Here is a 17,543-nt window from a genome sequence, read left to right as displayed (position 1 = left end):
ATACAGGAAACACAAAACTTAAAAGTCTCCCCAGACCACGGAAGAGGAAAGCACATCACTGTCTCAGTGTGAACAGCATGAACACAAAGGAGAGAACTATGTAACTCTGCAAGTCAGGTAAATGCATCAAAGATACAGTTCTTAAAGTCAGTAAGTATGAATATACAAATCAAAAGGGGTATAAATATCAGCTGAGAAACAGCAGACAGTACTTGGACTAAAACAAGGGAGAACAGAATCTTTATATCCATCTACAAACCTGCACTATGTTTTTTACATATATTAAATAAAAAGAGATCAGAGAACAGCACTGGCTGTAATTAATTAGTATCCTTTTGAACTATGCTGGGAAATTTGTTATGTAGCCTTTGCAGTTGTTAAAGGTAAATTAATGTTGACTAAATTAGCACCAACTTATCTTTGTGCCCCATTCTCATCTACTTTGTCAAAAAGTCTTTAAAAGCACTTAAACTAGATTGACAAGTTATACCTGCTATTTCCGCAAGTATAGTTGTATGATCATTTTCTGCCAGCTTCACAAATCCAACTTCATTTTTGAAGTGATCAATTCCTTGGAAAGACAAATCCACGGTTTTTCCTTTCAGGCGATCTTCTACAAAATCCTTGCTATCTGAAAGAGCACCAACTGCTCTGTCAAGAGGAAAGAAAATATCTATGTGAAAGTCAAATATATTAATACTGTTTACATTGCTGTTAATCATTATATCAAAAAATCTCACAAAGTTTTATTAGTATCAATTTATTATCTACTCAGGTACTTTTGCACTACTTCCTATCAATGCAGTCAGTATTATTATTATCATTTTATAAAGGTAAACTGGTTGATACACCCTGCTGTAAAACCACAGAAATAATAAGGCAGACCTAGCAGCAGGTGTAATTCACCAAAAGAGTTTATCTCAGTCCTCACGGTGACTAGATATTAACGTGATAGTGTCTCTGTTACTCTGTGCATCCCATTCAAACAAGATACTTACTCAGAAGCATTTGGTTTTCCATTCTTAAATTAATTATTTTTTTTCATCTCCCCATAGCTCAACTGAACGCTCTAAGATTCTGCTTAATTCAAAGTTACTACAGAGTGTTACTTAATATTATAAACAGAGGTTAGTGACATTATATACATATAATGATAAAATTATATGCAAGTTACTATTAAGATAATTGAGAACTGTTATTAAAAGAAGTACTATCTAAACTGATGCTTACTTTCTTTAAGAGATAAGTAGCATGCACACATAATCTACATGTAAGTTAAGAAACAGGAGCAAGCCTGGTAACCTTTTAATAATCATTTTAATTAGCCACATTAAGTGTACGTACGATTACATGAAATATTTAGTTTGACTTGCACTTGAAGTGATTCACGTGCTAAACAAAAACTATGTAAACATTCTTAGTGTCTTCTAAAAGATCTCTCACATGCTCACAGTTTTTAATTCTATTCAATGAATATGAATTTAAACTTTTCACTAAACCAATGTTGACTTTATAAACGCTAGATGGCAGTAACAGGTTAAAAACGCCAAGAGAGTTTATTTTACTTTTTCTGTCGTAGCTGGATGAAAGCCATCACCACGATTTCTAAAGTAGGCGAAATTATATTCTTTAAGCCTGTACAATTACAGACAACTCTACACACGTTTCCATTGTGTTTAACAAGATGGACTCTTGATGATATGCATTTAATTGAAACCTAGGCCAGGTTAAGAAAGATGTTAAGGTTGATTACATAACAAAATATCCTTGATTGATATAGTCCACCTGTGATTTTTTTATAGGACTTTAATCTACAGCCTAGATGTACTTTAGCTCCTATATAACCAATTTAAACAACAATGCCATTACTTGTTCCTTGGCAAAGATACTTTTTTTTGAGCATAGTCTCTGCCACTTACCTACCCTTTTATCACCATTAGACAAGCCTGTTCCTGTGTCTTTTGTAAGTGCTATACTTCAAGACCTTTCAAAACCACCATCTAATACTGACTATACCTGTCAGATTACTTCACAGGTAATCATGTGTAGATTTATTTACCAACAAGAACCTGGAAATTGTTCCAAGACAAGTACAGGTATTTCAAATACACTGTGTCAAAGATTGCAGTGGGCTTTCAAGGAGTGAATCATGCACATACCTAAAACCCAACTCTAGATTTTTTGTATCTGAGAACTGGTACACAGAGAGTCATGGGAAGCTCTGTTCCCCAGCTGAACAAAGATTTGTATTGCCATACTGTAGGGTGTGCTGCAGAATGCACCGAGCAGCTTAACTTTACCTGATGAGGTCTATGAAAGATCAATTCAAACAGTGCAGTGCGTTTTCAGTTTAGCACTGTGTCACTGAAGATTTAGTTGTACTTTTATATATAATCTTGTAAACACTAAAATATTTAGAAAAATAATTGTCATCTCACTCTAGCATACTTTGTATTTTCATATTCTGTCAATCACTTTATAACGTCTAACAATTGCTTTGCAAGACTAATGCACAAGGACAAACATTTCCACTGAAGCCAATAGCAAAAAACACAACAGTGGTATTATCTTGTTATTCCATATCAAACAGCATTTACAATGCCAAACAGTAGTTACACTCAGCGCAACTAACCCACAGGGATAACGAAGTTTACCAGCATTTTGGTCCAAAGTGGAGAAAGGAAATAAAAAAGAGAATTAAGCAGCATATTCTAAGTGAATACAAACTAGGATTATAGAAGCAATTCCTGTTTTTTTCTATATTGTTGTAATGTAAATTTTATAGCACTTAAAATTGATGTAGTTTCTTTTCAGAAATTTCTGAATTTTTAATTTTGATTACTTGTTAGAAAAAGCAACCTTGCAAAAAAAGCCAAACTGAACCCTTTCAGCTCTCACATTTATAATGAAAAGGTTAGGTTCACAGTCTTTGACAGATAACAAGCAAGAAGAACTTGACACTATAGTCTGGTAATGAAGGCATTTACTGCGAAGGCAGGCATCCTGATTTCTAGTACCTGATCCCATGACTATGCATACAGTTAGCAAGGACTAGAACTCCTTTGCTTGAAGGGAGTGCTGTCATGACTCTTTCTTGCTTGCTTTCTTTATGGTTTTTAAAATCTCACATTCTTGATTTCATATAGTCCTACAAAAAGAGATGTAAAGTGCATTCATGAAAGCTAGACTGCAGCCAACAGTTAGGAAACTCGCATGGGAATTACAGGTCTGCATTCCCTTAGAAAGAGTGGCCTAGAATACAGATCTTCCATTTTCAGGGTGAAAGCTGTATGTACTAATACCATACAAAGGGCTTTGTGCTGAATTGAATGTTATGTTTAGCACATTCTTATCACGCGTTTTGACTTCAAATAGTGTTCAACACATTTCATTTCTGTATAGACAGAGGCACTATTGTGCAAATACAGTAGAAAAACTGTAGATATCTAAACAACTTAATGGATCCAAACCTAAGGATCTGTGAACTCTCAGATGCCCAGTTGACTAGCTGCACTTTATTTGAGGGATTACTCTCATCCTGTTACACACAGGTTCTTTTGCCAGCTTGGATCTTGGTTTCTTTCCATTAACCTGGTATCAAAAATTGGTGAAGCAAAGAAAGGAAAATTCAACTTTTTACCTTCAAGTTCTCCCAAAAGATTAAACAGAAAACACCAGTTATGAAAAAAAAAAAAAAGAATCCCGTATAATAGAAAATGCAATCTAGAATACCTGAGGATAGCTGAGCTAGATACCTGTAGGAGGCATCTGGCCAGGGAAGGGGTGAATCACTGGGGAAGCTGCTGCTGACTAGAGGACAGCTCCTGGGTGCCTGGACTGTGGAGTTCTGCTGGGAGAGGCAGAGAAGAACTCCGTAAGTAAGTGCTTGGCTGGCAATCGGACAGTGAGAGCCAAGAAGGAGCTCAAGGAGTAGCAGAAGATACTGAATTTGAGAATATTTGTTTTGATATACAGTTTAGGACTCTAAAAAATATTCATGAGAAGGCATACTTGTCTTTGAGATATCCTCTCACATTCCCTTTTTAAAAAGTTTGTACTTCAAACCCTTTTTAAAAAAATCTTGCACACACAGTCGGTGGTTGTTCTCACCGATTTTCAGGTGCTACCACAGTCTGGTCATCAACCAGGGCAGGAGGAAGCTGGTGTGCCTACTCCAAGAGACAAAAGGCACATGGGGAGGAGAGGGAGTCCAGCAGATCTAGTATCCTTTTCTTTCCTTTCTAGTCTCTGTTCCTGGCTATCTGTTTCTCTCCCTTTAGATCAGACTGTTGAAGACGAGGATGCTGACAGACTCACATCCTCACGGGAGAGGTAAGAGTGTAGAGGCCTCGAAGATATAGCATTCAAGGAAACAAGTGTGAAAAACAAGCAGGGCAATTTATTTAGATATACTGATAACTCATTATTTTTAGGTGTCTTAAATGTTTTTAGCCAAAATACTTCTACTTATTAGAAGCATGCCCTTGACTACCAAACGGTTCCTACATTCTACCTTGGATTCTTACTTTCTTGTAAGCAATCTGCACTTTAACCTTCTGGGGGAAAAAGGTATTCAACACACACTTATTAGCCACATTATTTTGTAACTGTATTACCACAGCCAAAGCAATGTCCCACTGCACTTATTCATTATTTGATCTAGACAATTCAGTGCTGGACTGCATGCCTGCTAACACTGCAGAGGAAACCAGTAAGACAGATAGATAGATATACATATATGACAGACGGCCCCTGAAAGAACTCATCTGGGGAAGATGAAACCGTGAGGCTTCTCTTTCACAAAATTATAAGGACCTGATGAATTTTGATTCATTAGCAATTCACTACAAAATTGACACATAAGCAATGGAGGATTCCCAGATGTTCATATAATGCCAGTAGGCCATTTATCAGCATTTTACATAATACTGTATTACCAAAGAGTTTGCAATCTCAATTCTGCAATTATAACGTGTGAATATAGAGACATCATATATGCAGGCCATTGGGCACCACATCTAAAAAGAAACTATTGAGAAAGTCTGTGTAAAGCAGGACTATAAAATACAATATATGTTTTCATTTGAAGTCAAAATTACAGCTAGACAACACAAATTATTATTCTGAACATTCATAAATTACAGCTGTATAGATAGACTTAAAAGTCTGAACATCTTCGTATTAACCATTGAACTTACACATTAAAGTAGGCTTGTCAGATAGCAGTACAGCACGTGATGAACAGTAAAAAACACCAGAGAACTGCATTTTTATAAAGCAAGTAGTTGCATCTAACACTTAGACACATGATGTCATCGTATAACATATATGCCTTTCCACAACTTTTCTACCTTTTATATGATCAAAAAAATCAGCTACATCACTGAAGCAACATAAAAATTATACTTTTGATAAGGCCTAATAGCCCCCTCTCTTTTAGTGTACTTAAATATTAAGTATAATAAATTCACTTAGGGACATTAAAAAAACCTGTAACTGCATGAGACATTAGCTTGGAGCTAAGGTTTGTTTCATTAAAGCCTTTCAGTGGCAATTACTAATTTGGCTTATAACATTTGCTAAGCTATGAAATTCTGAAAATTCCGCTGTTAATCTGTTCAGTGTCCCCTATATAAAAACATTGTTTTAAAATAATTACTTTAGCAAACATGAGATTTGTGCATGCAAGCTCAGCAGACAGTAAGAAAAACGCAAGGGAGAAAGCATACTTTGTTCAGAGCTCATGGCATACCATAAGTTACGAAAATGGCTAATATTAAGATTAGCATTTTAAGAACAACATGAATTAAATGTTCGGCAACCCTAGTAATTTTGGGCTGTGTATTGCAAAAAATAAGCATCAGTTACCCCTTCTAGTCTTTTTATGAACTCCACCAGCAAAAATACTTTAATATACTTAATTTAACACCAAATACCTACATGCTAATTTCTTCTTCATTGGATAAATGCATCACTAGCATGGTGACATGCAATGAGCCAGACTGAACCATTGCTTTGGAAAGCCTTTGATCCTTTTGTATTATTGCATCTTGGACAGCCTGAATACTGCCAGTAATCTGGGAAGAAAGACAGACACAGAAACAACAGTTAGCCATTACAATTACTGTATCCCATCATGCAAGTGAACAAGAAAGTGCACAAACTGAAATCAAATGTTTATGTAAAAACCATTCTAGCAGAAGAAAGTTTTATCCTCTGACAAAGCTGTGCTAATTGACCTGAGTAAACCCAAAGTGCGTACGAAGAGAGTGATTAATAAAGCACTGGACACCCCCCATCACATCTTCATAGCAGTTTGCTTCCATAAGTATGATAAATTCCTGGAGCAGATTAAGATCATCCAGTTTCACACTGCCAGTAATCCAAATAAAAGGCTTCTTCAAGGAATTTCTCTGCCCGCTTTGCTAAACTTGTATGTTGCTATGTGCAGACAAGTGTCCAGAAAAAGAAGAGATCTTTGCAGGATTGGACACATACAAAACAAGAACATTCAGTAAATAATTTGTAGAGATATCCGATTTACAATTCTGATTATACTGCCCAATAGACAGATATAATTTATATACTCTCTTCAAACATATTTTAATGAATTTCCATAGAACATGTATACAGTTCTAACTTCATCAGTCTTTTTCTTTAAAATTATTTGAATTACATTTTCTTCATTGAAAATTATTTGTATGGTTATACATGCTTTATAAATTGTACCCAATATGTTTTCTGTGCTTGCCATTATGATCATTGTATTGTACTGATTTAAAAAAAAAAACAAAAACAAAACCCAAAAAACTCTGCAACTATTCTTGGATATGTTAGTTGAAATGAAATCAAATCCAATAGCCTCGACCATCTGACAAAATGATTTCTTTTTTAAAGCATTGTAAGCAAAGACATTACAGACAAATTAGCTTTGGTGTATAAAGTCTAAAAGAAGCATGTAGAAAACTTCAATCTGATCTTTTTCTTTATTTGAAACTCATTGGTGAATGCTTCACACATATACTATACATATTGACTTTTATAACATAAGCACAAGTAGCTCTTAGGTTAAAAAAAAAAAAAAAAAAAGCCTTGATATATTTTGGTAGCTCTGTTAATCGTAAGGAACACATAAATCTCCTGAAAAAACACAATCTAATGGGAGTGGTCAGTATTTTTCTGATTGAATTTTTTTAAGATGAGTTTTGCCATGTAGGAGTTTTACCTAATCATAGATATCTAGGAGTGCTATATAAATAAAACCAAATTATAACTGAAAGAAACCAACTCTAGAGAGGGTGGGGAGGAGGAAAGAAGGTAAAAGCCACTTGCCAGAAAGAGGTGATATGGCATCTACAAAACCACAAGCATCTTAGGTAGTGTAAGACATATGAAGAAAATTGCACCAATATTTTGGTCATAAATCATGTAATAAAACCACTTTCCTTCATATGTCAGAACTGATCTTATCCTGGATAAATAACACTTTTATTGTCTCAGATGCAGGAGAAATTTAACCAACATTTAAACAAAAACCAGGTAAACACAATCCCTGGTAATTACAATGTATTGACTGCATAATTATGCAAGTTTATGAACTAAAGCAAATGAAGTTATCCCCGTAAAGAAGAAAAAAACAAACCTCAGAAATGAAATCACCTATCACATGAATTACAATTTTATTCCATTTTCACCTATTGCTTCTAAATTTAATTTGCACCTAAGAGCTGGTGAAGAAAAAAAATATAAATGTAAGCATACAAGCCCTTCAGAATACAGAAGACAGGTGTGGAACTGTGTTATCATAGGGGTAAGACCACCCTAGGTCTGAAAAAGATCAGTGATGTTATTCAGCATTCAGATTAGCAGCCAATATCCCACATCCCCTTATCCATAAAGCTTCCTCCTGCAGTACTTCTGAGTCCCTTCCTGCTCGTGTCCTAAACTACCTCCAGCTCCCTCATAAAGTTCAGTTCTGGCTTGGGCAAGAAGCAACACACGCTGTGGCTGATTTTCAGCTATAAGGGGTTGACTGGCTAACAAACATGCAGATATTCATTCATCATCTCACAGGTCTAGAAGAACAGGTAATTGCCACAGTCACACTACAGTCTTCAACACAAGCATGTTCTTTCAAGACTCTCTCTTTTATGCAAGCACTGACTCCACAAAAAATTGCAGGAAATTAGTACCTCCAAGATGTCAATTTTTTTATCCAAATTTGGACAACAGGTTGAAAACCCACAGCAGGTTCAAAACCCACAAAACCCCAATGGTCTTATAACAAGGCAAACAGATAGGCAGGCTCACACCTGTATAAACTCCATTAGGAAACCAAGCTAAAAACCTAACAAATAACATACCTTTGGGAAGAGGACTAATTCCAAAGATGGCCAGTTAGCAGTTCCAGAGACAAGCTATTGCTGAACCCACCAGGAAAGTATGAAATGAGCTGCCTTTTTGATAAAGGCAAAATAGAAGGCAGACTGAGCACGTTCTCTCCTTCTGGCTAAGTGACAACATTCTACACAATCTACACTATTTGGAAAGAAGAAAAAGTTTTCAAGTACATTTTTGTGAATTTCAGGAATTTATTTTTAATATGTTTTCCCAGACGTTATGTGATCAATTCGTAACACAATAGCTGTAGCATAGCTATGCCATCACAATGCATAATATAACTTCAGATTCGTTCTGTTTTCTTCAATAAATCTAAGGTGCAATTAACATTTGAGTGTGCTGAATTTCAAGTAAGCGAACCAGGACTCTTCCTACATCTCTGTACAACTAGTTATGACCCACTGCATAAATAAAAAATTTAAATTGCTATTTAACCTGCTATTTACATTACCTTACAAAGTTTTATGTTACATTTGAACTGCTATCATGCTATTTCTTTCGAGATTTCCTAACATAACTGAAAGAAATGTCTGAAGGCAGATCATACTCAACCATTGCCCCCTCAGATTATTTTAAAAAGTGCTCCAAAATAAGGCCTCAAATACTGATTTCAAGGTCCCTTCTCCCATTACTTGGATTATGTTATTCTGAAGAATAATAAAATAACATAGCTTTGCTTATTGCAAGGATACTGCTAGTAAGTGAATACAAAGACTGTAAGCTTTAAAGATTTAGCAGATTAATTATAATCAAGACTGGAGGGCCCTGAAAGGCTAACCTACCAAGTGATAACATATCAGATGAAACACAACTTAAAAAAAAATTACCAGAAAGGGATACAATGATAATCATCCATTTAACTATTTTTGCACAAGTTATAATGCAAAGTTCAATATAAATCCAAAATTAATGGAACACCACATTTTATTTCTGAAGGTTCAAAACACAATTAAAATGAAAACGAGGAAACTGTTTCATTTCCAAGAGGAACAGTTCATTAAATGTTCCAGAAATATCCCTTATTACAAAATGGTTCTCTGTGTAAAGCTTAAAACACCACATAAAATATGAAGAAAAAGTACTAATGCCTAAAACACTTCACTGGAATAAAATCAGATCCTCAAAAAGAGAAAGGTCTCTCATTACTAACTGAAATACTACCAGCAATTACCAGATTCCCTCTGGCTATCAAGAAACCAGGTGTCTTAAGTCTGAATTTTGGCTAATGTTGCCTATACAAATTCCAACGTGTATCTTCTACTTTCAGAACAACTCTACATCTAAGACAAGTATAAACAAAACTTTCTAGCAAAGTCCTGGAATTCCCAAATGCTCTGAGATTTAATATAGTTGTTCCCTTACCTCAGTAAATTATATAAGACTAAATACATGACATAAAAAAGCATGCATAGTTAAGACTTTTCCACTCAACCAGCCATTCAACATAAGAACAAACATGAGCAGAAATTCTCAATTATCAGATTATATAACCCCTACATTATTCTTGTACTTGTTAAATCATGGAACAGACAGGAAGAAAAGAAATTTCATGGTAAGATGATACAAAAGATCCCCCACAATATTCGTGTCAGGATATCCTGGATCTTACAAAACCAGCCTCTACAATCTCTTCTTCACATAGTACGTTTTGAAGAATCAAAGACTGCACTGTAATTTTCAAACCTACTTTGGTTTATTTTCATTTTGGATTCTCTTAATCTTTGACTTTCTCAGAGAACAGATAGTACAGATGTAGGATGAGTTAAAATTCACCTGAGACAGCTCCCGGTATTAAAAAATAAACCCAAATTTGGAGATGGTGGTAAACTGTTGGGTTTAACTTTTTAAACATAATGCACTTACTTTCCTTGTTTGCAGACACAAAAGGTATCGAAGCTGTACCAGAAACATCGCACAGCATGAAAGAAATCATTCTCATTCACTGCCTGAATGAGACAACACATGCTAACTACAAGAAAATACATTTTCTTAAAGAGCTCTCTGCACTTCTTGAATCCATTTAAACAACATCTTACTAAAATAATAGGTTGTTTGAATTTTAAATAAGATTATCAATTTTACTGGAAAATGTTAAACTACAAACTGCCTAGTTAAAACAGCAATACATCCAACTTTAAATTCCTATCTATAAGGAGAGCTAAAAATATTGCTAGTGATTTTCTTATTAAATTAAATAGGAATGTCTCTCTTCCTTATTATAAGTGAATGACAAAATAAGCAATACCGGAACAGTACAGAGGGGAAATTTAAGCCAGCTTCAGTCAAAATAATGTGAAATCCGTAAGACTGACAAACTGAACAAAAAGATAATATTTTTCCTCTAGTCTTTTCCAGAAAAGCAATTTTATTCACAAAAATGTTACTTAAAATAAAGTTACTCTCTGATTAGGCTGCTAATGTTCCTTTAAAAAATCTGAAAAAAAATTATTTTGCTCAAGATCAAACACTGTTCTTCTTATAAACACGTGCAGCTGTTGAAGTAGTTCTGGTTATACCAAATTAGTATAATAAAGAATATCACCTCTGGATTGGTAATTGGAAGAGAAATGAAATAATTTGGCTGATACTGTTTTTTCTTTTTCTTCTTTCTCTCATCGCCTTCTTCAATTTCCCTTCCAGTAGTCCTCTTTCTTTTCTTTTTTATATTTATTTCAGAGGTTGCATGCACTGAAGAGAAAAAAAAATTACTTTCAGCATACAGACAAATCAAAACGAAGATACACTTAATATCATGCCAACAGGAGCTGGACTTTGGTCAACTGACTGGAGCATGTCTTCCCAGTCATCAGATCTGCCCATGCTCTGAACTGTCTGATTGGGATCCTACTCCAACCTGAATTAATATAGTCACACAAGTGGAGTACCATGCTTGAACTAACAGCCTACACCTCTAAGCAGGGCTTATAAACTGCTAACATAGACACGCAGCTTCCAAACTACTGTGTTTCATTTAGCCAACTCACACTGCAGTGTAATAGGCCTGCAAATTGTCTACACTTGAATATGGACATGACTTCAGAGCAAAAGGGCCAACATTAAGTTTCAAAAATCCCATGCATGCTGCATTTTGAAATATAAAACATGGTAATACATAGGATTATTAAGGGAAAAGGTTGTATTAGACTAGGACTGGCCAACCTATAGTTCAAGGACCAAACTCAGCCCAGAAGAAAATTTAATCCAAGCCAGATCTACTGTCTACCTCCTCCTTTGCCAAAGACACGTTCCCACATAGCAAATGAAAAGTGCATGTCCTCAATTCTTCCTTTGCACCATAAATTATTTTTCTCCTAGCTTATTTCCTCAGGACTTTGCAGACCTTCTCCCACCATGTGGCCTGATCCATACACATAAGCTGACCAGGCTGCAGACATCCACTGTCCAATTAAAGGTGCACTTCTAGCCCCATGCTTGGATACACATATTGGAAGATAGCTCATAAAAGCCACCACTTGAGAAGCTCATATACAGTAATGTGAATTGACATATGAGATGTCTTTATTCTGTGACTCATTGCTGCAATGGATCACAAAGTGGTAAATTTTTAATATGTTCAAGTATTTGCAGGACTGAGTACTAATAAGAGAGGCTCCGGACTGGATCCTGCTTGCAGGGAGACTCTGTTCCATGTGCTAGGCCCACTTGTACATGCCAACAGGCAGGACCAAGAACTGAGTGCGTGATGTGTCTATGCTTCCACACTACTTCTCTTTAATATACTTACTAACAAATTCATCTTCAATATCTGTGTCGACAAAAGGCATTTCTGCCATCAGAGATTCTACCGAATCAGCATGACATGGCTCTTTTCTCTGTTGTGTCCTTTTCTTATTCTCCTTAAAGATTTTCTTTTGCTGTACATTTTCCAGCCCATCTGTAATATATTTAAAACAACACACTGGATCTTAGTTTTTTATATAACCAGCTAAGAGACATCATACACAAGCAATATATCAAGTATACATTACTCTAATTATCAGCAAAAGGATATTGACATATAACCCCCTTAAGAATACTGCTCTTCTTCCTTGTCAACATATCAGCAAAAATACTTCCATGCTTTATGAGGAATAGCAAAAAAAGGGGGTTTAGCCTTCTGAATTTAATAACTTATGGTCTTGTTCGGTGCTAAGTAAATGCAATTATGTGCCAAAAAAAAGGGATACTTATAACCAAGCATGAAAAAATAGTCTTCAGACATCACGTAAAGTTCACTTTAGATAATAATAATGACATACGAAATTCAGTGCGGACAAACACTGGCAAATTAATTCCAATGTAAACACACTGAAAATGAGGCACAGGAAGGGAATCCTACCATTCCACATATAACAAAGAGCTCTCATCTGACTATATCATTCAGGAATGAGATGATTATTCTACTCCTGCATCTCCCACACAGTATAGCATGTTATAGACAGCAATGATCTGAACTTCTTATTCTAAAAACTGACTTTTAGTATTTAAGCTAAAGAAGGAATCAATATAAATCAAAAGAAGAATCAAAATAAAAAACTCATCTTGCATGTATAAAGATATACATGAAGTTCTATCTCAGAGTAATACCACAAAGACAGAATAATCTCCACTAACAAGTCTTTAAAAATGTCTTTTTCCCCAAGAGTACTAAGCATGAGTCATTTCCTTATGTCTGCTTCGTGTTTCTGCATCAGTAAACTCTAATATTTGCGTATTAAGTTATACCTTAAAAAAAATGAAAAAGTAAAACCTTATCTAGCAGCAAAAAATGTGCACATAACCAGGCATCCAGCAATATTCTTTTGGGACAACTCCACAATGGGATTACTGTAGTGGAAGAAGCCTTATGTCAGAATTGCAGTTTATCCCAGGACAGCTCATTACTACAGACAACACACTTTCAAAGCTCCTCTTGTGACCAGTGCACATAGTCCAAATTTGGCCCAAGGGGAAAATTTGGCAGCAGAAGCGCATATTATGTTCTTGTGGCATGCAAAGCTACACTACATGTATAAAATCAATATTACAGACCCAGTCTGGGTTATTATCACCCTGTGGAGTGTGCATATATCACGTTATGCTAGGGAAGATAAGTAAAAGAACAACCTGATCAAATGCTAATTCACTCTAACCTAAAGTAGGGAGGCATAAATCACTCTGTGGTTGTGGTCTGACACCTAACTGTAACCCAGAGGCTATTAAAAAGAAACAAAGTATTTAGATTTGTTGCTTGTTCCCCCTGTAGACACTAAAGAACTATGCACAGCAAACAGATGTTAAAGCAATGATAAAATTATTACTTAACGTTTAGATTGAAGGTCATACAGAACAGATTGTTGCTGGTGATCCACAAGCATACAGCAAACAACAATCCTTCCTTCAAAGAGATCTCAAAGTGAAGGACAAGACAGAAAGCCATGAAACCGACAAACAAGTAGGCCAGTCTGGGTCAGAAACGTTATCAACAAGATTCAGAAATGCAGAATCATAACCAGCTGGGATCAAAAAGGATTTGTTAAGGCAGAATCAGCTGTAGAACAAGGACTCACATAATCTGAGGGGTGTACATTGCAGATTATGCATTTCCTTTGCTCTATCTGCTCAAAAAGCAACATACTTGTGCCACTTTGAAAAATTCTGTCTGCTCACAGTAGCAGATGGACATAGCAAAGGCACAGCTAGTGACTAACAATGTCCCTTCTCAAATCAATTAGCTGAACTGAACAGGCACTGCTTCTAAATTCTACAGGTTGTGCCCCAAGCAAAAAAACTCCATCCCTCACCTTTTCTGAAATATTTATTAAAGAAATCAGCAACAAAATTCAAGAATCATGTTCTAGTCACTAAACCAACCTGAAAACAAGATTTTTCAAAACTCTTGACACAATGCTGATAATCTGAGACCTAAGTAACAAAACCAGCTTCCATGGGAACTCCTCAACCACCAAGCTGTTATAGGATAAACTCTTTTTTCTTAATTGCATGCTTAATTATATTAGACTGAATTTCATATATGAACAGGTGTATACACTATTCCTGTATTTGTATTTTTTTAAGTGGCTGCTGCTCTTCACCAGTATTTAAGTCATCTGTTCCAGCAGAAAAAATATCATGATACACCTAGCTCATAGAGGAGAGAATACAAAAACAAGGAGCAATAAAACATATTTGGTTGCATTCTGTTCCCAGCCCTCTTCTCTCCATACTCAGATTATAGTTTCAGATAGAATAATCTTCTATTATTTGACACCTACACATCACAGATCACAGTGAGATTAGGTCTCCAGGCACTGTTCCCTGTTTAATATGTTTATGTTAATACGTTTAATATGCTTATGTTCATATGTTTAATGACAAATGAATCCTTTGGAGACAATTTAACTGAAAGCTGCTGTAGAAATAGATGGTCTTACTCTCCAGGCATTTTGAACCTCCAGGGCTGGCACTAGTGTTTACACAGCCAGGGAACTGAAAAAGCTTAAAAAAAAAAAAACAACAAAAACACAAAAACCAAACCCTGGGGAAAAAAATGGTAGATTTAGTATTCAGCCAGGTCAGATGCTTACACTGACTGCAGGCCTGGGGACAGAGAGGGGGCAGGCGGAGAAAAGCAAAGCAAGACGACTTTTTAGCAACAACCCACAATTAGGTTGAATCATCTTCCCCTACTACCTTCCACGACCCCTCCTGTGAAATCTGCCTCTTTGCCATTTGATCTCTCAATACGTGCGCACAAGCCAGAGTTTTTCCAGCCTCTCTGCCCAACGTGACCATTTTAACGCGTAACGGACATCAGCAACGACGGGCCTCCCCACACACACACCTCAGCAAGACCCACGTCGGCAGCGGAGGGCGCCGGGCCAGCGCTGAGGTGACTGCGAGGCCCCGCGACCGCCTCCCCCGCCGGCTGCGGGCGCCTGCCGCCGCAGGCGCCCGCAGCCGGCGGGGGAGACGGTCGCGGAGCCTCGCAGGCGCCTGCCCTCTTCCCCCCTTCGCCTCCTCACCGTGCTCCGCCGTCGCGCCGGCTGCGCGGGAAAGGTCCCCGCCGCCATCGCCCCCCTCCGCTCCCGCCGCCGGCCGCAGCGCCATGAGACGCGAGAGCGCGGGCACAGCCCGCCGGGCGAGGAGGAGATCGCGGGCCGCCGCCGGCCGCGCCGAGTAAAGAGCGGGGAGAAGCCGCCGCAGCAGCCGCTGCATGCCCGGTTAGGGCGAGTAAGGCTGCCCGCCGGCAGACAGCGGGTCGGAGGGAATCCAGCGGAGCCGCCGCGGCCTTCGGGCAAAGGCCGGCGGCAACCGGCGGGAGCGCGGGGCGGAGGGAGGCCGTGCGCCCGCCGGACTACAGCTCCCAGCGTGCTCCGCGCCGGGCATGGCGGGAGGTGAGTCGTGCCCGTCCTGCTCGCCGCTTAACGCTCTGTAATGGCAGTGTTCGGCTGAGCCGTCCAGTTCGGAGTGAAAGCACCTAGATAGCGTGTCCTGAAACGTGAAATCCGCATTCGCGTGCGTTGCTTTCACTCAGTGTTTTCACGAAATGCCGCTGCCCGAGCGCTCGTCCCACAGAAGGGCTGCAACTAACGGGAGTGGTTTGGGCCGGTGTCTCCCCAAAATAACCGGTTGTAGCTTAGGACTGCGGAGCAATAATTAACATCTTTAGCTGCGGTCTGGGGGACAGTAGATCGTCTTGCTCTAAATTTGCTCTAAACTCCTTCCTTTGTGCAGCCCTCCCGGACCGCTCTGACCGACGGCACCAACGCCTCCGCTGCGGCCGTGCAGTTGGGAATCGGCCTCAGGAATGAGCAGGAGAGGCTGCTCCTCTGAAGGGAGGAATGGGAGAAGCTCTTTTCCCGCTTAAAAAAAACCAGAGTTGGTGCCTCTTGGAAGCCGTATCCTGTCGCTGCGTTCTGTGGGAGAAGCCAAGCCAAATGTCGCCTGGTGCTTTTGCAGATTGGTCTGTGCATATAGACCAGATCTGAGGGAGCTGGCTGTTTATATAAAGATTCCTACTTTCATTTTTAAAGAGACAAGGCAAAAGCAAATAAATAAAATAGGATGGTCGTGATAGGGAGGAAGCTGCGTGGCTGCCAGATGTTAGAAGCTGAGAGACGAGTGAAAAATGAGGCCAATTTCTGTATTTGGCTCCTCTGTGCTCTCCCTTTGTGGGAGATAAAATCTGTTTGGAAATATTTACCACTATTTTGAGCCATTTTGTGCTGTGTTTGCCTTCACTGTCTTTCACGCAGTATTTTCATGTGGTCTGCAGAGTCCTGTGGAGACCAAAGGCTGGATGTGACACAGAAGTCCAAGTTCTGTGGATTCCAAGAGAAGCTTTAGGATGAGGCTGCTGGCAGTTTTTCTTACTATACGCATTTCATCTGACTATCAGCCATCGTTTGGAGACTAAATACATCAGTGGCCACCTTTTCCTAGCCTGTTAGCATTGGCAAGTAAGATACTTCCATGAAAATTTGATTCCATAGATTATAGATCAAATACTGGGAGAAAATCTTTTGGTATCAAGTGTCTCTTTTAAAATACGAATTTAAAATGCAGTTTTGGGTCTGAAACTTCTCCAAGTCAATTCATTAGGTGTTTTGCAGCAATCTTCAGCAAGAAAACTCTAGAAGAAAACATTTCTGTTTGTACAGTTGACAGGGGAGTCCAATGCAATGTTTAGATAAGTTAGCATTTAATAGTCCTCTTAACAATTGAAAACATAATGCATTTTTAGTGGAGCTAAAATTGTATATAACCAATTCCCACTAGCCTAGCACTAATACTTAGATGTATTCTTTGGGTTCATGACATGCCTGAATATACTATATCTCCAGGATGAGGGGAAGTGAGAAATTGAAAACACCTTAGCTGGAGCTGGTAACAGTTACCATGAATTGTCCCTACAAGTCATAAAAGTGGTGTTAGAGGGAAATGTTCAATTGAGGACTAGAAAGCTGAAGTAACAAGTTGTGATTTTTCTGCCTGCCGAAATAATACTGCACAAGTTTCATAGAGGTCACTGACCTGGTGCCTGGCAGAAACTGGTTTTCACTATTGCTTACGTTTGGGCTAAAGCCAGCACTTTATCAATTTGCTGTGGCCTTGCCTTTATTAAAGAGAGTTTCTGATTAACCTCTCAGCCGTACAGTTGT

General features: G+C 38.1%; 1 protein-coding gene across 9 annotated transcripts in view; it reads right to left on the bottom strand.

Moving 5' to 3' along the window:
• AKAP7 (A-kinase anchoring protein 7) overlaps positions 1-15,750 on the bottom strand; it is a 90,476-nt gene extending 74,726 nt beyond the window's left edge. For 3 of the 9 annotated variants that reach the window (XR_008234760.1, XR_008234761.1, XM_052784357.1), the window contains exons 1-5: positions 15,405-15,743; positions 12,146-12,295; positions 10,943-11,088; positions 5,941-6,077; positions 491-651 (exon numbers count right to left, since the gene is read on the bottom strand). Coding sequence is in view for 7 of the 9 variants with exons in the window: in XM_052784357.1 (XP_052640317.1) it covers positions 491-651; positions 5,941-6,077; positions 10,943-11,088; positions 12,146-12,295; positions 15,405-15,597 (787 nt within the window). In the remaining 2 variants the exon portion in view is untranslated. Of the gene's footprint in view, positions 1-490; positions 652-5,940; positions 6,078-10,942; positions 11,089-12,145; positions 12,296-13,725; positions 13,836-14,654; positions 15,165-15,404 lie in introns of those variants that run through there. The other 6 variants (XM_052784360.1, XM_052784361.1, XM_052784358.1 and 3 more) reach the window with 6 other exon arrangements.
• Between the last annotated feature and the right edge of the window lie 1,793 nt (positions 15,751-17,543).

This window comes from Harpia harpyja, chromosome 4, assembly GCF_026419915.1.
Source record: "Harpia harpyja isolate bHarHar1 chromosome 4, bHarHar1 primary haplotype, whole genome shotgun sequence".
In the NCBI taxonomy this organism is placed as follows: Eukaryota; Metazoa; Chordata; class Aves; order Accipitriformes; family Accipitridae; genus Harpia; species Harpia harpyja.
The sequence above is the reverse complement of the archived record's forward strand: the minus strand, read 5'-3'. Positions and strand labels throughout refer to the sequence as shown.